The sequence below is a fragment of the Mytilus galloprovincialis genome, chromosome 3, assembly GCF_965363235.1.
Source record: "Mytilus galloprovincialis chromosome 3, xbMytGall1.hap1.1, whole genome shotgun sequence".
In the NCBI taxonomy this organism is placed as follows: Eukaryota; Metazoa; Mollusca; class Bivalvia; order Mytilida; family Mytilidae; genus Mytilus; species Mytilus galloprovincialis.
In genome coordinates, this window is record NC_134840.1 from 75520427 (window position 1) to 75542715 (window position 22289).

At 31.5% G+C, this 22289-nt stretch overlaps 2 protein-coding genes across 3 annotated transcripts in view; one reads left to right on the top strand and one right to left on the bottom strand.

Annotated features, from left to right (window-relative positions):
• The window catches only part of LOC143066801 (uncharacterized), a 240978-nt gene that overhangs the window by 136996 nt on the left and 81693 nt on the right, over positions 1 to 22289 (top strand). The gene's annotated exons all lie outside the window — the stretch shown is intronic.
• Positions 8221 to 22289, bottom strand: part of LOC143068953 (uncharacterized) — a 43271-nt gene continuing 29202 nt past the window's right edge. Inside the window, exons 1-6 of one of the 2 annotated variants that reach the window (XM_076243361.1) lie at positions 14171 to 14490; positions 12840 to 12893; positions 10880 to 10915; positions 9973 to 10023; positions 9536 to 9571; positions 8221 to 8329 (exon numbers count right to left, since the gene is read on the bottom strand). In XM_076243361.1, coding sequence (XP_076099476.1) covers positions 8319 to 8329; positions 9536 to 9571; positions 9973 to 10023; positions 10880 to 10915; positions 12840 to 12893; positions 14171 to 14234 — 252 coding nt within the window. In that variant the 5' untranslated portion in view covers positions 14235 to 14490 and the 3' untranslated portion in view covers positions 8221 to 8318. Of the gene's footprint in view, positions 8330 to 9535; positions 9572 to 9972; positions 10024 to 10879; positions 10916 to 12839; positions 12894 to 14170; positions 14491 to 22289 lie in introns of those variants that run through there. The other variant, XM_076243360.1, reaches the window with a different exon arrangement.

Genomic DNA, 22289 nt, shown 5'->3' on the forward strand with positions numbered 1-22289 from the left:
TTTGCTATATTTTGTAGCTAAGAAATGCAGATTGTTGCCATGGTTACACCCAAGAGGGATTATATTTCACCCTTATGACCATTAGAAATCAAATCTATGGAAGATTCTCTTTCTATAAGTATATACATGCATAACACACATATAAAGCCTTCTTTGTTAGACAGGAGGGGAAAGAGGGTGTTTAAAAATTTTGAGTGTTAATTTTAAGTTTTTTTCCTAACTGTGCATTGCTACCTAATAATTTATCTAATAAAATATCACTAGAACACACCCGCGAAATCGCGGGCATTCAGAACGTGGTTGAAAGTATGTAAAGTGTTGTAGGAAGAATTTTGTAAAAGATTTAATGACTGGGAAATTTCAGAAATAGTATCAAAAGTCATAGGTACTTGGGGACAGGAAAATGTTTTTTTTTTTATCCCTGCTCCTTTATTTCCAAAATTCCCATATTTTTGTTTTCTATCAATTTCAATATGAACATACATTTAGTATGTTATGAACATTCAAATCAGGAGCCTGTAATTCAGTGGTTGTCGTTTGTTTATTTGTTACACATTTGTTTATCCATGGAAGTATTATATTACTCCCATGGTTTATCGTTCATTTTTTTGTAAATAAATAAGGCCGCTAGTTTTCTCACTTGAATTGAAGCCGTACGATAACCTATAGTTGTTAATTTCTGTGTCATTTGTGTCTCTTGTTGAGAGTTGTCTCAATGGCAATCATACCACATCTTCTTTTTTTTGTAATCAATGAATTTTTGTAAAAGATTTAATGACTGGAGAATTTTAGAAAAGGTATCAAAACTCATAGGTACTTTTGGACAGGACAATTGTTTTTTCTAGGCCATATATATATATATATATACAACTCGTCTAAACATCAACCCAACAATGTTAGATCTGTAAATTTGCTTTCGCAAATTTTTGGTTCTTCCATCGCCGGGATTCGAACCCATGCTACTGTGATATCGTGACACCAAATCGCCTGCACTGCAGCCGTCCCGCTAGACCACACGACCACCTGGGCTCTCAAAAAAAAAGAGCTTTCGGTGGGCATGTGTTACCTTTCCACGTCAGTTTTAATCTAGCGGCGTACTACAGTACATGATATATAAGGCATGAAGATGTTATTGTTACAGATCAGCTAAATTATCTATAGTAAAGGATCCTACAAATTAATGTAAGATACAGTCACAGAAAATAATCATATTCATAAGTACGTCTGAGTCAGTGACAACCCTACAACAGATGTATCCATCGGATCGCCATCAATGATGGTGATACATGGCTGTGTACATAATGTATATACAACTCGTCTAAACATCAACCCAACAATGTTAGATCTGTAAATTTGCTTTCGCAAATTTTTGGTTCTTCCCTCGCCGGGATTCGAACCCATGCTACTGTGATATCGTGACACCAAATCGCCTGCACTGCAGCCGTCCCGCTAGACCACACGACCACCTGGGCTCTCAAAAAAAAGAGCTTTCGGTGGGCATGTGTTACCTTTCCACGTTAGTTTTAATCTAGCGGCGTACTACAGTACATGATATATAAGGCATGAAGATGTTATTGTTACAGATCAGCTAAATTATCTATAGTAAAATCTCCTACAAATTAATGTAAGATACAGTCACAGAAAATAATTATACTCATAAGTACGTCTGAGTCAGTGACAACCCTACAACAGATGTATCCATCGGATCGCCATCAATGATGGTGATACATGGCTGTGTACATAATGTATATACAACTCGTCTAAACATCAACCCAACAATGTTAGATCTGTAAATTTGCTTTCGCAAATTATTGGTTCTTCCCTCGCCGGGATTCGAACCCATGCTACTGTGATATCGTGACACCAAATCGCCTGCACTGCAGCCGTCCCGCTAGACCACACGACCACCTGGGCTCTCAAAAAAAAGAGCTTTCGGTGGGCATGTGTTACCTTTCCACGTCAGTTTTAATCTAGCGGCGTACTACAGTACATGATATATAAGGCATGAAGATGTTATTGTTACAGATCAGCTAAATTATCTATAGTAAAATCTCCTACAAATTAATGTAAGATACAGTCACAGAAAATAATTATACTCATAAGTACGTCTGAGTCAGTGACAACCCTACAACAGATGTATCCATCGGATCGCCATCAATGATGGTGATACATGGCTGTGTACATAATGTATATATAACTCGTCTAAACATCAACCCAACAATGTTAGATCTGTAAATTTGCTTTCGAAAATTAACACATGCCCACCGAAAGCTCTTTTTTTTTGAGAGCCCAGGTGGTCGTGTGGTCTAGCGGGACGGCTGCAGTGCAGGCGATTTGGTGTCACGATATCACAGTAGCATGGGTTCGAATCCCGGCGAGGGAAGAACTAAAAATTTGCGAAAGCAAATTTACAGATCTAACATTGTTGGGTTGATGTTTAGACGAGTTGCATATACATTATGTACACAGCCATGTATCACCATCATTGATGGCGATCCGATGGATATATATATATATATATCTTTATTTCTCAACAAACTTACAATGGTATAGAGCACCTCCTTTCCCCCCCTAAAATTCACATTTTTTCTATTAATTTTAATAACACATGAATAATTTTAGCGCTTATATAAATCTGTATATTATGAACATTGGAATGATTCATTACTATAAATAAAGTGTATTTGCTTTTTACGTTCAATTCTCAGTTTACAAATCGATCCACGGCGGTCATTCATATATTATACAGACCCTCTCTATCTGATAAACTCTATGACAGCTTTGGATAGTAAACTTGAAAATGATAGGCTAGCAGATAAAAAATACACTGTATTCGTAGTATATATATGTATCACAGGCACTTGTTTCTATCCATTGGAAGACCCACTATCAACGTATATTTACGAGAAGGTACCCAACTACTTTGTTCACCTCTCCGCTTAAAAGCCTTATTTCTCTGTCAATTCAGTCTCAAATTTTTTGTTCCGTACACCATTCGATTCATGAAAAGTTTATCTTTCAGATGATATGCATCTTATTTACCCTTAGAGTACCCCTTACCCCCAGTACACAAGATTTGTCAATGAATTTTCATGTGATCGTTTTTAGTCCTCCTACAAAATACCACTACTGTAATAGTATGATGAGGTAAGCAGTCAAAAGCTTTTGATAAATCCATGAAGCTGTATACATTATTTTGTCTAGGGCTTTACACCAGTCTTCCAGTAATCTGAGCAGCGTAGTCTGACATCCATGTTCTCTACGGGAAGCACATAGATAAGGATTGAAAATAGAATCAAAGAAGTCATATAACTGTATTTCAAATATCTTTTCATACAACTTTGAAAAAATAGGTAAAACACTGACTGGTCTGTAGTTTGATTTCAGTGATGGGTCGTTCTTTTCATGGAAGGGTGTAGCTTGGGCTTCTTTAAGTCGATCAGGAAATATGCCCGTGTCTACAGTCAAATTTATAAGACTGGTCAGCTGAGGTGCAACGACAGATCTTCATGATTTTACAATTTTTGCTGGTATCTCATCTGCTCCAATTGCTTTTTATCTCATTTACTTTATTTATAATTTTTTCCACTTTTTCTGGTGTCACCTTTTTAAATTTAAATTTTGTATCTGTTTTCAAGTGATTTTGTTCATGTATGGTATTTATACCATGATGGTTTGGTGGATCATAAATCACATCATTTCCTATTTTCTCAGCAACAACAGCAAAACTTTAATAAAAGACATCTGATACTTTTTTTGATTGATTTATTATTTTATTTTCTTCATATAAAATATTTTTTTTGCCCCCGGGATTTGCATTTTTTTTATTAAAAGAAAGGTTTAACAGTATTCCAAAAATCATCATTTTTTCAAACTCAAGAACAGCGTTCTAAGATATATTCATAGATTTCCTTTTTAAAAGAGAGGCGAAAGATACCAGAGAGAAATTTAAACTCATAAGTCGAATAACTGACAACTCCATGACTAAAAAAGGAACATATCTTCTATCATCTGTGAAACGGATATTTCATAACGGTCAACCGACTCGTGATGGCGTCCGTAAAATTTATGAAGGGATGATTTCAACTTCGCCTCTTGGTTTAATAGCTTCCTTGTGAGCAGCAACTCTCTATCAAGGAAATCATGATAGGAAATTCAAGCCCTGGAATATCGTATCAACTGAGAGATATATACTCCTGCTGGAATGTTGCTACATAGAAATGGAAAAGTCACAATTGGGAAGCTGAAATCATCTCTTTTGTCGTAAAGTTTTGTTTTCAACCGACCCTCATTGTCAGTTTCTATATGTAAGTCAAGATATGAGGCAGAACATCATCTATATAGCGGAAAGTAAAGTTAAAGGATACTGCTAACTTTTTTGTTTTCTTCCTAAGACAAAAATGTTAGAAGTGCCTGTAGCACTCCACAGTTAGAAAATAAAATTAAAAATGAGCCACAAAATGTTTTATCATATCCTATTCCTGGATTTCTAATACATAAACCTAACTGTTTGTGTTGTACATGTGCATATGCTTGTAATCAGTATCTTCCATAGATTTGATTTTCAAAAGTTAAAAGGGTGAAAAATAATTCCTTTTATGTGTATCCATGGCAACATTCTGCATTTATTTACCATAAAATATTACAAAAAGGGGGGTGAACATGTCACATATTCCCCCAAAATTTGGATCAAACTAGAATTTCAATGCCTTTGAGTGATACCTTTTTAGAAACTATTGACATTCATCTTCCTAATGATCAAATAAAAATGGGTGTCTTTCGCCTCATTTTTTCGTAAAATCTAATCACAAAGTTCTTACGATAAAAAGTTGGAAAAAAACATTACAATAATTGCTGGACCAATGTATGGTACGGACATGCAAATACGGACCGTCATACAGAAAACAGCCTATATTACATACATTACATTCTTTGATGTTCATATAAACCCAATACGAAGGCTCTTTTTATACTCAGCTATCCAAAAATGATTTTTATTGCACACTAGCTCTCATATTTGAAAAATCCACAGGGGCCAAAATGCGAAACTACACACCTAACTGTGGAGTGCTACCTTAAGGTGAAATTTCCCCCCTCCTGCCTCAATTTGTAGTATATTTTCTGTGTTCTACTAGCTGTTACGAATAAAATGGTACCATAGTTTTTAAAATTGGTTCAGTAATAAAGATTTTATGAAGGTTAACAGTTGATGTTGAAACGCGACAAAAAGTGATTTAAAAATAAATGCTGGATCATAGTGAAAAACTTAAAGTCTCTCATTTTTTGGGTAAATTTCTAAAAACTTTTCCCTTTTTTTCTGTTTAAAACCATAAAATTACCTACAAAGAGGAAAAATTATACAACTTTTAGGTATTTGAAAGCACTCATAGGTCAATTTTGCTGTAAATAGCATACCTAACCTTGTTTTAGAAGCTCTCAAGCAGGGTATAAATTTCTAACAGTACTGGCATCATTAAATTTCATTAATGCCAAATAATAATACAAAATCCTGCTAAAAATGTGTATTTGACTTATTCACATTCAAAAATATAAAGCGATACATTCTGAGGATATCATATAAAGCGCAATCTTTGGTTACAAGGGCGAAGCTAATGGATTACAAGTTTAAGACCGCAACATGTCTGAGTGTCAAAATGTGTATACTTGGTTGCTAAGGACAGTAAACAATAAAATAAACATGAATTGCAATCCTAGCAGATTTTTTACCTTTAGAACTAAATCAAGAACATAAAAAAGTAAAGATTTGTGGTAAAATTTATCTTAAAAAGTGCATTTCTGTGCTTTCTGATGTGCCATAAGGTAGCACTCCACAGTTAGAAAATAAAATTAAAAATGAGCCACAAAATGTTTTATCATATCCTATTCCTGGATTTCTAATACATAAACCTAACTGTTTGTGTTGTACATGTGCATATGCTTGTAATCAGTATCTTCCATAGATTTGATTTTCAAAAGTTAAAAGGGTGAAAAATAATTCCTTTTATGTGTATCCATGGCAACATTCTGCATTTATTTACCATAAAATATTGCAAAAAGGGGGTGAACATGTCACATATCCCCCCAAAATTTGGATCAAACTAGAATTTCAATGCCTTTGAGTGATACCTTTTTAGAAACTGTTGACATACATCTTCCTAATGATCAAATAAAAAATGGGTGTCTTTCGCCTCGTTTTTCGTAAAATCTAATCACAAAGTTCGTGCGATAAAAAGTTGGAAAAAAACATTACAATAATTGCTGGACCAATGTATGGTACGGACATGCAAATACGGACCGTCACACAGAAAACAGCCTACATTACATAATCTTTGATGTTCATATAAGGGACTGGTCAAAATTTATCTACACATAGGACCGGTGCAAAGTGCAGTAGGACAGATACTTTTTTCCGGAATCGCTTTTGTTGGGACATCACTTTTTTCACAGATAATATCCATAGGACACAAGTTTTTTTTCAAACGATTACTTTGAAATAATTTTTAATACATTTATAACAAAACTTAAAATAACAAGTATAATATACAATATGTAAAGATAAAAATTATTATATAAAAATTCAGATAGGCATCTTTAATTTTTTTTTATAACTTTTTCAAATCAACTTGGATGTTCATCAAACTATGCAGCTATCTTAGATATATATCAAGCTTACTAAATCCCATTTCATTTAGTTTTTTGTTGTATTGTTATAAAATTTAAGAATTAAAGTAATCTTGGTAAAAAAAGCTAGGATTTGCAATTCGGACAAAATAGAGATAGTACACTTTAATTTTTTTAATAACTTTTTCAAATCAACTTGGATTTTCATCAAACTATGCAGCTATCTAACATGCACACCTTACAATCGTAGCATACACATATTAACCTATTGCTTATAGTATCCGAGAAACCTTGACCATTAAACCATGAAAATGAGGTCTGCAAGACAGACATAAACACCTTACTTTCATTCCATAAAACACATATAGTTAACCTTTTGCTTTAGTATACGATTAACGGACTTAACAATGAAAACATAACATTGACTCTTGAACCATTAAAATGGGATCAAGGTCAGACAAACCTGTGAAAAACAGGCCTCATCATGAAACTTAACATTGACCAATGAACCATGAAATGAGGCAAATATCAGAAGAAACCTGCCTGACCGACAGACTAACCTTGCGAGGATCCCATATATGATGGTCTATGACCTCCTGATAACGTTCATATAGCACTGGTATTAAGTTTTTCGTGATTTATGACCCCTAAAAACGTTCATATAGCACTGGTACAGAGATGTTCGAGGTGTATGATCCCCAGATAACGTTCATATAACACTTGTACTATATGAACACGAAATAACGTTCATATAACACTGGTACGCAGTTGTTCGAGGTGCATGACCCTTAAATAACGTTCACAAAACTGATATTTTCGATATGTATAATTCCCAGATAACGTTCATAATACTGGTACGCAGATGTTCGAGGTTTTTGACCCCAAATAACGACGCATTAACCACTACATCACGGTTCTTTCATTACGGGGTACAATTTTTTTGATTTTATTTTTGTCTGACTGCTGTGTTTATCCTTTTTTCAGTAGTGATTTCCCGCAAATTTCCTGAATGTATGTTTGTGTAAATGGAGTTACTTTGTTTGTGGAAAACACAAAGCGGTCTAATTGTAATTTATACTTTTTTTTACCTTCAAATATTTTTTTTTGTTACTGCTGTAGCTCAATGACATTGCTAATTCTGTACACGCACTCCCTGAAAATACATGTAGCCATTTCCCAGTAATTTTGACTAATGTAATGACCTCTCCGGATGTGTCTGTGTGTTTTTTTACCAACTGCAGCAGTTTTCTTACTTGTTACTGTTAATTGTGCCTACGAAATGAGTAAATTAACAAAACTTTTAATTTTTTTATAAAACAAGCCAATTGTCGATGCAATGCACATATACAAAGAGTTTCGCTTCCAATGTGCTTGAAAAGAGTTTACTTTTTAACTTTTGTAACAACAAAGAAAATATCAAATCAACCTATTCCTCTCATTACAAATGCTTCATAACATTAGATTCAAAATCATTGCTAACCTGGAACCATTATAGAAGTGTGATCAACGCTCTGAGTAAAAACGTTAATCACATGCGAATAAAACAATATCAACCGAGATTGCTGACTAAGATCAGCATATAAAGTTAATAGATTTGAATTAGTTGGGATCAATTTTTTATTGCAAGAATATGTGGCAAACTAGAAAGGTTCGTTTCATATTTGACTTCTAGATCTACTGGTGTCACTTCGTGTTCATTAACCGTCGTCTGAAATTATAAAAATTAAAAATTTCTATTAATGAAAAAATAAAATCAAGTAAATAACAATTCGTACTAATGAAATAAGAACATTTTTTAAATCTGAACTAAGAAATTCTTAGAATAATCTTTGTTTTGTAGTCAGAGAATAATGAATGATTAAATCTTTGTGTTTTGAATTGAATTGAAACTATCGGCTAGTGAGAAGAAGGTGCCTAACATATCCGTTGTTTCAAAGCACCACTATCAATCTGCAGAACAACTACGTTTAAAATATCTGATGTTTATTCACAATGTCCATATATTTAAACAGAGCAAATGAAATAAGCATTACCACATTATCTACAATATGAGTTAAATTAGACAGAAAACACATTCTTATTTTAATAACTGGTATTCTGACATCACGTACATTGTATGTATCTGACAAAATCGTTAGAGATTATAATGGGAGTGGTAAGTTTTTGTACACAAACTTATTAAGATAGAAATAGAAGATGTGGTATGTTTGCCAAATTCGCCATTGAGACACCTATCCAGCAGAGTCAAAATGAAACAGATTTAAGCAAACATAGGTCAACGTGCGGCCTTACACACTGATAAAAACCCATACCGTATAGTCAGCTATTAAAGTTCCCACCATGATAAACTGTTGAACAGCTCAAACGCAAAAACCAACGGCCTTATCTGGGACAAAACAATACACAAAAGCAAATAAGACAGACAGCTACCAACAAAACCGATGAAATACAGGTTCCTGACTGTGGACAGCCAAATGTGGCGAGACAAGCATGTTTGTGATTGCTAAAATCTCCCCCTGCATTGGACAGTCTATAACCGCACAATATAAGAAGAATTTGTGAAATTCAGTAGGTAATGTCTGTGTGTATAATTAAACTCATCATAGATACTGTTTTGTCTACAAAAGACGCATCAGTGACGCTCGAATCAAAAAAAAAATATGTGTGTGTGCGTGTGTGCAATAAAATCATGCGAATGCACTGTAATAATTGATTATATGTTTTACCAACTGTAACAGTCTGCATATTTATGTTAATTGTGCACACGAAACTAGTAATTTTAACAATACTTAAAGAGGTTCTATAGTTGGTAAATGCATTTTGTATATTTACTTCCTGAAATGCTTAAAACTATGAACCCAAATGCAGAATAATGATCCTTGTTCTCATCTTCAATAGTTAAAAGAAAACTTACATGTACAGTACTGAAGGCATTCCCCAAGTTTCTTACCTGTAATAAATACAATAGATTCCTCATTTGTATACAGAAATCCATATTTTATATCAACTGTATCTTGAAATGAATTTTAGCATCTGCATATATACAAAAATACCTTCTTTTTGTCAGTTTTATTTCCAATCTTCTTAACACTTTAAATCTATATAGATTTGTTTACCTTTACCCCTAAATTTACCTATTTTTCAAACTCCTAGACTCATCTGTGAATGATTTTTCAAAACTGTAAACGACATCAGGGAGATGCTATTTTTAAAGGGGTGTATAATCGATCTCATAAACTAATAAACATAAATAGCAAAACGGTGAGATATTCAGTTTAGACAGTCGTTACAAGATTAAAAGGTACATGAGTGTACTTAAAACTTAAACTATCTTAAATTGTTTTGACTTACCAGTATAACCATATTCTTTGCAGTACCCCACACAGCCTTTCAGTGATACCTCTTTAATAAAGATGAAAAAAACGAAGAAATAAGAAAAGTCAGATAACATATGATTTCCCCCCTGAGAATAACTTTTTTTAAAGTGTTTCTTTATCATGTCAGAAATTCATTTTGCAGAAATTCATTTTGCAGAAATAACAAATGAATAAAAACGAATTATATATATTTGCTGATAGTTCTCGGTGACTGACTGGTTTACAAAAATACAATTAAAGCTTCACCCTGAGAGGTATCTCAGGAAGTTCATGTAGAAATGATACTTCATCTTTAAGGAGGCAGCAATAATTAGAACATAACGACTTCCACAAAGTATTCAGCAAGCTGACATGTAGTATCATCAGAAAATGTTGAATTATTGGAAATCCAAGGTAAGTTTGCCCAAAGCATATATTGCATAAGACATATTTGTCAAAACGTTTTAAATTTTTGCTTTTGAATGGTGTTTGCATTGATTTGGCCGTCTAACTATTCGAACCCCACTGATGAATCTCTTATAGGCGAAACATGCGTTGCATTGATTTGGCCGTCTAACTATTCGAACGCCACTGATGAATCTCACATAGAAGAAACATGCGTTGCATTGATTTGGCCGTCTAACTATTCGAACGCCACTGACAAATCTCATATAGGCGAAACATGCGTTGCATTGATTTAGCCGTCTAACTATTTGAACGCAACTGATGAATCTCATTAAGGCGAAACATGCGTCAGTGGTACCAAATTATAAGCCAATTACATTTGAAGAGTATTAATTAATGATAATATACATGTATTTGTCCCTACGTTATTGCTGTATGTCAAGCAGGAGTTAAAGTTTTCTATATTCATCAGATATATAACAAAATATTGAACTCACTATCACAGTTTTTAATGCAGTTAGCCATTTCGGGTCCTGTAAAAGTAAGTAACAGGTAAAAATGGCACTTAGTGCAAAACTTAAAAATATTTTGAACAGAATTAATGTATTGGTGATTAAGTTCAAAATGTTTTATTGAATTCTTTATACATTTTAACTAACCGTTACATATGCCAATTGTATTGTTTTATTGTAAATTTGCCAGTGTATAGTTTTAAAAAATACCCCATAAATTCATGATCATAACCTCACGACTACTCTTATTCGTTAAGTGAAAGTTTTCTGTTCGTTTGCGTAAAATAACATTGGTACTCAAGTTTAATTTAGCTAAAATATTTATCATTGGTGATATATAATCCGTTCAACATTTCTTTTGGTAAATGTTCAATTAATAACATAATTGAAAATGAGTGCTAAATAACCCAGGTTTTATGTGTATATCCATAACCATTTGGTCAATAAGATCATTAAGAGTAGTGTATGTTAAATTATAATATATGCATGTGTTTTAATTGCATGCAATATGGCAATGTAAATGCCTTTTTGAAACATATATTTAATGATAAAAATAAACAGCAAAAAGTGTCAAAAATATCTTCATAACCCGTTAGATCATGATTTAAACAAATCACTACATGTAAACACATGTAAACACGGGTGAGGGAATTCTCGCTACATTGAAGACCCATTGGTGGCCTTCGGCTGTTGTCTGCTCTATGGTCGGGTTGTTGTCGCTTCGACACATTCCCCATTTCCTTTCTCAATTTTACAGTATTGATTTTATGTTGGTTTTATTGCGTCATCTCAGTTTCAACAATTTTACGTTTTCGTTATTTGGTTTCAACCTTAATAGTGAAGATAGTTTCCGATATCTTAACTTAATCCTGTTTTAATGCACACATCTCATTAGCTCGTGTCCTCTTACACATAGGAAAATAATACAGATTTGTCAATAACCAAAGAAGCCAAACCCGATATGAATTTTATTGACCCGATAAATTCCGTATTAGGACAATTGAACACTGTGTAACGAATTTATCCTGATTTTGTTATATTACATATTATTATAATCAAATTCAATATTAGTACAATATCAACCAAATATATTTTAGATATTTAATCTAAAACTGTGAAAAATTTTAAATATTAGAACTATAAAGCAACTCTTTTTTTATTTTTTTTTTTATTAGGTCAATGGTATAAAGGAGATAATTCCAATTGACGTAATAAATAAGGGAGATAATTCCTATTGACGTAATAAAAAATTGTACTGAAAATTATAAGGACAATATTAGCCAATCAAATTGCGAGAAATAACTCTAAATCAGGATAATTTGATTTGTCATTTTTTTATTAAGATTTTTTTTTTAATATTTGAATTCCTGGAATAGTTATTCTAAAACTATTCCTAATGTTATTTCAACTGATCGGGCGGAGCTTACGTTTCAATTTGCATAAGGACGTTATGGTTTTACTTTCAAGTTCTCAAATTCCAAAATGTGACAAATGTTACATGTTTTTAAACTTTGCTGTACAAGAAAATTAACGGTTGTTTCTCGTTATTTATTTTGCGAATACACATATACTAAGTGTTAACATATATTACGGATCAATGACCATAACTGGACACTTCATTTATGAGTTTATCCTAAAACTCCTGTCTATAGATGGACTTGTCTATGATGAGCGAACAAGTTAAACTCCGCCCAGACAGTCAAGTGAAATAAATTGAGTAATAACTGTCCATGTTATAAAAATAAAATGCACATTCGGAAACTGATATTTGTTTAGTCATTTAAAAAAAATAAAAATATTTGAATTCCTGGAATAGTTATTCTATGACTAACTGTCCATGTTATTACAATTACCTATCTATTTAAAAAAAACAATCTAAAATAAAGCATGTAATTTTGCATATCATAAGGCCGTCAACTGCATTTTATAAGACAAAAGATCTTACCTGGTGAATATTCATCCATGCACAGTCGGACACAAACACTTGTAGGAATTTCGTCTGTTTGTATGAATAAGCATTCATTAGATTATTTTAATTACTCAGAATATAAACGTGGCTTTTTCTTAATGAATATACCTGCTGAAGTAATCTTAATTCTAAGTCATAAATAAATCTTTAAATTTGTTACTTCCGACAAAAAAGCAAACCTTACAATTGACAACGATGGACCAAATCAGATATAGTCTTTTTACCGGGTTTCAAGTTAACCAAATATTTACAAATCGATCTATCTATTAAAATGGTCTTGTATTTGTACGTATGTATCATTTATTTTTACTAGGGCGACGCTACTTTGCAACATATTTCACTTAGTTGAAAGTTAAATTTTTAATCAAAATATCATGTTTTACGAATTTATTTTATGTAAAAATAATTCTAAATAGTTCTGATACAAAAAAAAAAAAATTGCGGTCGTATAAAAATATGCAACAAATTTTTTTATGTAATCCATATGTCGTTCAGGCATTATTAATTTAATGACCTTGTTAGCTTTACGCACTAAGCGTTATATCTGTACTTAATTACCATGTTGTTATTTCGACCGAAATTTATATTGGTATAGTAAATCTTGATTTGTAAGAAATATGGTATTAAATCAATATCAGATATCTGTTATTAATCAGTTCATATTAATGATCAATACAGACTGTCAAATTTTATACTCTGAAAAGTGACTTCCTTCAAACTCTTCAACACAACTAAATAAATAAACGTGAACAACAAGTTCTTGTCTGACGTATATGGTACAAATACTCATAAGTGTATGATACAATCTTTTCAATGTTTGATAAAATTGAATTAACGTTAACAGGTCCAATTTTACTGCACCAAATGCGCATCTCGACAATTAGTAGTAATGTCCCTTAAGTGATGCTCGAGGCAAATATATTTGTAAATACAAACCGAACACAAAAATCCAAGAGCTGATAAAATCAAAAAGGACCAACAGTATAGCCAGACACGGCCAGGGAATCAGAGCTTTGCGTGAGGGGGATACATTCTTTAATTCAAAATGACAATTTCGATAAAACTATAGTCATATTTTCATGGTATTACCGAAGTACTGAGTGAGCTACTGGAAAAGCGACAAGTCAGAGTATGTGAGCTAGTTTAAGTATATCCAATATTTAAAAGCTCGTTTGTCTTGTTTAGCATCTTATCAGACATTTAACAAAATCTCTTATCATTTTATTCGGTAGTTTCACAAGGACAATGTAAAAAAATACATCTTTTAACTCAAATGACGAATGAAAGAGCAAAATACTATCACTTACCTGGTACACCTCCAACTTGCTGCCTGCAAACCAAAACAAAAACTATTAACAAGCTAACAAACATCTTGTCACTGGATTATTAAAAGTACTTGACGAATAAATCTACGAACAATTGTACAGTTAATTCGAATTTGTTATGTTTAATTTAACATTGCTGCTATCGTTTATATATATATATTTTTTTTTTTCATGAAATATGATCATGTGATACTTTTTTTTAACTTAGGATATCATGCGAGACCATTTTTATCAATTGTAACAGCCTGCATGTACATGATGATTGTGCACACGAAACTAGTAATTTTAACAATACTTTTAAGAGATTATATAGTTAAGCAAATACATTTTGTATATTTACTTTCTAACATACTTAAAATCATTGCATTTTTGTCGAGCCTTCGACTTTAGTCGAAAAAGCGAGACTAAGCGATCCTAGATTCCGTCGTCGTCGGCGTCGGCGTCGGCGTCGTCGGCGTCGTCGTCGTCGTAGGCGGCGTCCACAAATATTCACTCTGTGGTTAAAGTTTTTGAAATTTTAATAACTTTCTTAAACTATACTGAATTTCTACCAAACTTGGACAGAAGCTTGTTTATGATCATAAGAAAGTATCCAGAAGTAAATTTTGTAAAAATAAACTTCCATTTTTTCCGTATTTTACTTATAAATGGACTTTGTTTTTCTGCGAGGAAACATTACATTCACTCTGTGGTTAAAGTTTAAAAATTTTAATAACTTTCATAAACTATCCTTGATTTGTACCAAACTTGGACAGAAGCTTGTTTGTGATCATAAGATAGTATCAAGAAGAATATTTTGTAAAAATAAATTTCCACTTTTCCGTATTTTACTTATAAATGGACTTAGTTTTTCTGCGAGGAAACATTACATTCACTCTGTGGTTAAAGTTTTAAAAATTTTAATAACTTTCATAAACTATCCTTGATTTGTACCAAACTTGGACAGAAGCTTGTTTCTGATCATAAGATATTATTCAGAAGTAAATTTTGTAAAAAAAAAAAAATCACTTTTTCCGTATTTTACTTATCAATGGACAGAAGCTTGTTTATAATCATAAGATAGTATCAAGAAGAAAATTCTGTAAAAATAAATTTCCACTTTTCCGTATTTTACTTATAAATGGACTTAGTTTTTTTGTCAGAAACAAAACATTCACTCTGTGGTTTAAGTTTTAAAATTTTTTATAATGTTCTTAAACTATCCTGGATTTCTACCAAACTTAGACAGAAGCTTGTTTCTGATCATAAGATATTATTCAGAAGTAAATTTTGTAAAAAAAAAAAAATCACTTTTTCCGTATTTTACTTATCAATGGACTTAGTTTTTCTTCCAATTAACATTACATACAGTCTGCAGTTAAAGTTTATACAACATTTATTAGATTCATAAACTATCCTGGATTTTTTACCAAACTTGGAAGCTTCTTTCAATCAAAAGACAGTATCGAGAGGGAAATTCTTAAATGTTTTTCCTCATTTTGTAGAGTCTGCGATTAACAGCAAAAGTAGGCGAGACACTGGGTTCCGCGGAACCCTTACGAATTTTTATATAGTAACACCACTGACCCTTCAGTAACTACAATGACATAACAGTATCACCATTGACAACATATTTCAAATTTTAGTTTTATTAATTTCTGAACACAAAACAAAGAACACTGAGCAAAAGAAAAAAAATTAGGCTAAAAAGTCTCAAATTATATATAACATCAATAACTAAAAATGTCAAAAGTGTTACTAAATAGTGTCATTGGTGTTACCAACATACACCAGTTTATGTAAACTTTGTATATGTAATACATGATATTGTTAAAACATTGTTAAATAAGTATTATATTTCATAAATAATATGATTTTTCGCTTGTTAAACATGAAAGAAACACAAAAAAAATGCTGATTGTCATAATGTATTCAGTGGTGTCACTAAACTGGTCATTGGTTGATTGATTGATTGTTGGTTGCTTAACGTCCAGTGGCTACTGGTCATTGGTGTTATTTTATTAAAGTGGTCTCACCATTGACAGTAACACCAATGTTGACAGGTGTATTTTCAGATTTAGTTACAAAATAAGTGTTCCATTCCCGTATATTATATGTTATTCCTGGTGCATGGTTCTACAATCAATATCTTTTCATAAATCAAAGTTCAGGAAATCTTTCGGAAGATGATTTTTATGAGGGTACACCATGTACACTATTTTCATTTACGATATGGCTTTTTCTTACTCAAAGACTTTTTCACTAAATTTTCAACATAAATTTTTCTTTCTTTTGCATAACATGCTTACAGGTAACATTGCTAGGGGAGAAAATATTGTAAATGCTGAAATTTTGAGAAAGCTAACTCTTACCCAACCAATTTGTCTTTTGGTTACACCAGTGACTTAAAAAGATGATATAAAAAAGAAGATGTGGTATGATTGCCAATGAGACAACTATCCACAAAAGACCAAAATGACACAGACATTAACAACTATAGGTCACCGTACGGCCTTCAACAATGAGCAAAACCCATACCGCATAGTCAGCTATAAAAGGCCCCGATAAGACAATGTAAAACAATTCAAACGAGAAAACCAACGGCCTTATTTATGTAAAAAAATGAACGAAAAACAAATATGTAACACATAAACAAACGACAACCACTGAATTACAGGCTCCTGACTTGGGACAGGCACATAAATAATGTGGCGGGGTTAAACATGTTAGTGGGATCCCAACCCTCCCCCTAACCTGGGACAGTGGTATAACAGTACAACATAAGAACTATAAAAATCAGTTGAAAAAGGCTTAACTCATCAGATGGACAAAAATATTAGAGACTTTTCTTTTTGTTGAAATTTTTATTATAAAACCAACAAACACTTCCCAAATCATTAAAACATGTTTGCATGTATCAAAATGCAATAAATAGTGATAAATCCTAATAACAAATGATATGACGGATGTCAATTTGGTTCAATATTCAACATTCAACATTCACCATTCAATTTTTTTTTCTTGCATCCATTTTCAACATTCAACATTCGATTTCAATATTCAACATTCAACATTCCATTTTTTTTTCTTGCATCCATTTTCAACATTCACCATTCGATTTCAACATTCAACATTCGATTTCAACATTCAACATTCGATTTCAATATTCAACATTCTAATGCAATTGGTATGTAACAATTTTTTTCATTGGCTAAAAGTTGTCGTCAAATCCACAGTTGACCAGGCGTAACTAAGGAGGAACAACCATTTTGAAATGATTGAATCAACAAATGTTCGATTACTACTACATAATCATAAATAAAACAACACCTACCTCGAATTCGCCGTTTTAATGTTATTTTATCCGAATTTGAAGCGTACAGGTAACGTAATAACCTCCAGTTTGTAAGTTTTCATTTGTATGACGTCACGTTTACCCATGACGTCTTTGCGCCAAAATCTTTCATGAAGTTTCGCGCATTTTTTTTTTAGTTGTCAAATTTAGACATTTTTCCAAGTTTTATCGTATTATTTCTTTTTGAAATGCATTAGAATCGGAATAACAGTACTGTAGTTGAAGAGTTGCCACCGTCAATTTTGATTTGACGGTCGCAAATCTCCGTTTTACTGTCTCCGCTACGCATCGCCAGTAAAACTGCATTTGCGACCGTCAAATCTACAATTGACGGTGACAACTCTTCAACTACAGTACTGTTATTCCTTAATTCAACATTCAATTTTTTTTTTTATTTTTCTTGTATCTATTTTCAACATTCAACATTCGATTTCAATATTCAACATTCAACATTCAATTTTTTCTTTTTTTTTTCTTTTTTTCTTGCATCCATTTTCAACATTCAACAATCGATTTCAATATTCAAAATTCAACATTCAATTTTTTTATTTTTTTTTTTTTATTTTTTTCTTGTATCCATTTTCAACATTCAACATTCGATTTCAACATTCAACATTCGATTTCAAAATTCAACAATCAACATTCAACATTCAATTATTTTATTTTTTTAAATTTTTTTCTTGTATCCATTTTCAACATTCAACATTCGATTTCAACATTCAACATTCGATTTCAATATTCAACATTCAACATTCAATTTTTTTTAATTTTTTTTTCTTGTATCCATTTTTAACATTCAACATTCGATTTCAACATTCAACATTCGATTTCAATATTCATCAATCAACATTCAATTTTTTTTTTTTGTTGTATCCATTTTCAACATTCGATTTCAATATTCAACTTTCGCTTTCAATTTTTTTTTCTTGTATCCATTTTTAACATTCAACATTCGATTTCAATATTCATCAATCAACATTCAATTTTTTTTTTTGTTGTATCCATTTTCAACATTCGATTTCAATATTCAACTATCGCTTTCAATTTTTTTTTTCTTGTATCCATTTTCAACATTCAACATTCATTTTTTTTTTCTTGTATCCATTTTCAACATTCAACATTCGATTTCAATATTCAACTTTCGCTTTAAATTTTTTTTTTTTATTTTTTTTATGTTGTATCCATTTTCAACATTCAACATTCATTTTTTTGTTTTTTTTTTTTTTTTTTTTTTTTTTTTTTTTTTTTGGTTGTATCCATTTTCAATATTCAACATTCAATTTTTTTTCTTGTATCCATTTTCAACATTCAACATTCGATTTCAACATTCAACATTCGATTTCAATATTCAACGTTCGCTTTCAACATTCAACATTCTATTTCAATATTAAACATTCAACATTCATTTTTTTTTTCTTGTATCCATTTTCAACATTCAACATTCGATTTCAATATTCAACGTTCGCTTTCAACATTCAACATTCATTTTTTTTTCTTGTATTCATTTTCAACATTCAACATTTGATTTCAACATTCAACATACGGTTTCAATATTCAACATTCAAAAAATTTTGAAAACGAATGTTGAATGTTGAAAACGAATGTTGAATGTTGAAAACGAATGTTGAATGTTAAAACGAATGTTAAATATTGAAAACGAATGTTGAATATTGAAAACGAATGTTGAATATTGAAAACGAATGTTGAATGTTAAAAACGAATGTTGAATGTTGAAAACGAATGTTGAAAGTTGAAAATCGAATGTTGAAAACGAATGTTGAATGTTAAAAACGAATCTTGAATGTTGAAAACGAATCTTGAAAGTTGAAAATCGAATGTTGAAAACGAATGTCGAATGTTGAATACGAATATTGAATGTTGAAAACGAATGGTAAAAGTTGAAAATCGAATGTTGAAAACGAATGTTGAATGTTGAAAACGAATGTTGAATGTTGAAATCGAATGTTAAATGTTGAAAATGGATACAAGAAAAAAAAAATTTGAATGTTGAATGTTGAAAATGGATACAAGAAAACAAAAATTTGAAAGTTGAATGTTGAATTTGGAAAACGAATGTTGAATGTTGAAAATAGATACAAGAAAAAAAAATTTGAATGTTGAATGTTGAAAATGGATAAAAGAAAAAAAAAATTGAATGTTGAATGTTGAATATTGAAATCAAATGTTGAATGTTGAAATCGAATGTTGAATGTTGAAAATGGATACAAGAAGAAGAAAAAATTGAAAGTTGAATGTTGAATATTGAAATCAAATGTTGAATGTTGAATATTGAATTCAAATGTTGAATGTTGAAATCGAATGTTGAATGTTGAAAATTGATACAAGAAAAAAAAAATTAAAAAAAATTGAATATTGAATGTTGAATGTTGAATATTGAACCAACTTGACATCCGTAATGATATGAATAATAGTCCTATTTCAGGTCTGAAAGGTATTATAGTAATAAAATAACAGTTTAATAATTCTGGCTTTATCCACTGTTTAAGAAAACATTAAGGATGTTTTAATAAAATTTCTTACTGTAAACTATATAAAGTGTATCACAAAACATTCATATATTTAGACCGTGTTCACATTGACCTAAACTCGGTGTTGTGTTAGTGTAACTCAAACGTAAACAAAACACAATTACGTTCCCATTGATAAAACTCAATGTTTACATGTAGTGTAAATCATGTTTTGTCTACATGCAGTCGACAGTCAATGTAGGCCTTGTGTAGGTTAAGTGTACACAAAACTAGGCATTAAGAACATAATTTTTACCATGTATATTTAATGAAGAAACGATTTCAGAATAAAACTGATATTCTTAACAATTATCAATAAATTTCTTTACAAAATTATTTGTCTCAACTTTGTTATAAAAAACAACTTTACGTAGCTTTATTAACCCCTAATCAAGAGTCAAAGCATCATCATTGCCGAACACATAATTCATTTGAAAAGGTCTCCTGAATCGACTGGACATACACAGAAATATTTGCCACTGGCATTTACTAAAAAAAACGATTAACTTAAAAATTCATCACGAAAAAAAAGTGTGAGGTAAATTGTATTGTTAGCCTAGTATTTCAGATCCGTAACAATACAATTAGAAATAATAATAATAATAAAAAAACATTACCCCCTCCCTTTGACAAATGCTCCTTGGAGAAGAAATACCATTTGAAACGAAACAGAAAATATAACTAAATGTTGTGAACCTTAACATTTCCATCCTTTTTCTTCGTCTGTAAGAACGCTGCTGCAGCCTACGTTTTCTAATGCGTAATCGAGACATATTTAACATCTGTAAACTACTGCAAATCAGCAAAATAGCTTCCATAAAAGAGCAACCACTTAACTTCAAAAAAAGGGGGGAGGGTATGTTTATGTTTTCTGAGTCAGATTTTGTTTCCAGCGCGAACGTTTTTATTCAGTTTTGTTTAAAGCTAGCAATCAAATATTTGTTTTTCACTATTTAACACTATGGGGAAAATCTGGATTCAGAATAAACAAATGTGCATCATCTGTATGACCTGAATATTTTGTTTTATCAAATTGGGGATCAGAAAATTTTTCAAAGAAAAATCCATTCTCCCCTTTTTAAAGTCAAACCGTCGTTCCTTAACTGCTAGAAAAGTTGTCCGAAATATTTGCATTCGGTTCTACGTAATGAACATTTAAATGACACATAGTTTAGCACATACTTACAACTTTTCGTCCAATCAAATTGCTTGAATTTGTCTTCTAATTTTCATAGTACATACTTTTTCGTGTACTAAGTTACTACGCATGAATGACCACAGGGGTAAGATTTCATTGTATCGTAATCAAGATATTGGAATACAAATTGCTACTGGCTATTTTGAAAAGAAATTGTTGTGTTCCAAATTAAACTAAATAGTTTGTAATTAGTTTTCAAATTAATTTTTAAACATCCCACTATTTAATCTTGGGATCAAAAATTGTTTTTGACAATTAAAAGTTTCTTTCAAATAGATAAAGAGTAACACATATACATTGTAGTTCATTATAACTTGATTAGAGTACAATGTCATCTAAAATTGTAATCATTTATATTATCTTCAATGTCACGGCCGACACTCGGCTAACCGAGAGATTGGTCGGTAAATCTTTAATGAGTATGCGGCTATATCGGCGGTTGGTCTGTTAATCGGGTTGGCTAAAGTCTGTTAATCATGTGCTATCGAGAAAATCATTGAATGTTCAGCATGTTTCATTGTATAACTTTTTAAATATATTTTTATCATAAAAATTATTCATGTCTAACAAAACAATTCAATGTACTGAATCCAGTGGTGTAATTATTATTTTTCTAGCTTCGATGTACGATCTATAAAATGAAAAGTCGGGTTACTCATCAATAAATTTATACACATTTTACACACACAAAATGTACACAAAATGACACGTTGGCTGAATTTACTTGCATGCAGTATTTTGAACATCGAAAAAAGACAGGCATTATGTTTGTTAACCAAATTGATATCATTGCGTGAAAAATCTACACGAAAATCTGTATTTTGGTGACATAAATCAATCTTTATTTAAAACCTGGTCTGTTAATGGGTCGGATGTATAAAACCCGGTCTGTTAATTGGTCTGTTAAGAGTTATGAATGGCAATAAAAGTATAATTTTATTGCTATATGGGGTGTTATCGGATCAAATGGGTAGGCTAAAATATACGGAAACAACACATGAGCAATGAAACATAAAAATATACGCAAACAACACATGAACA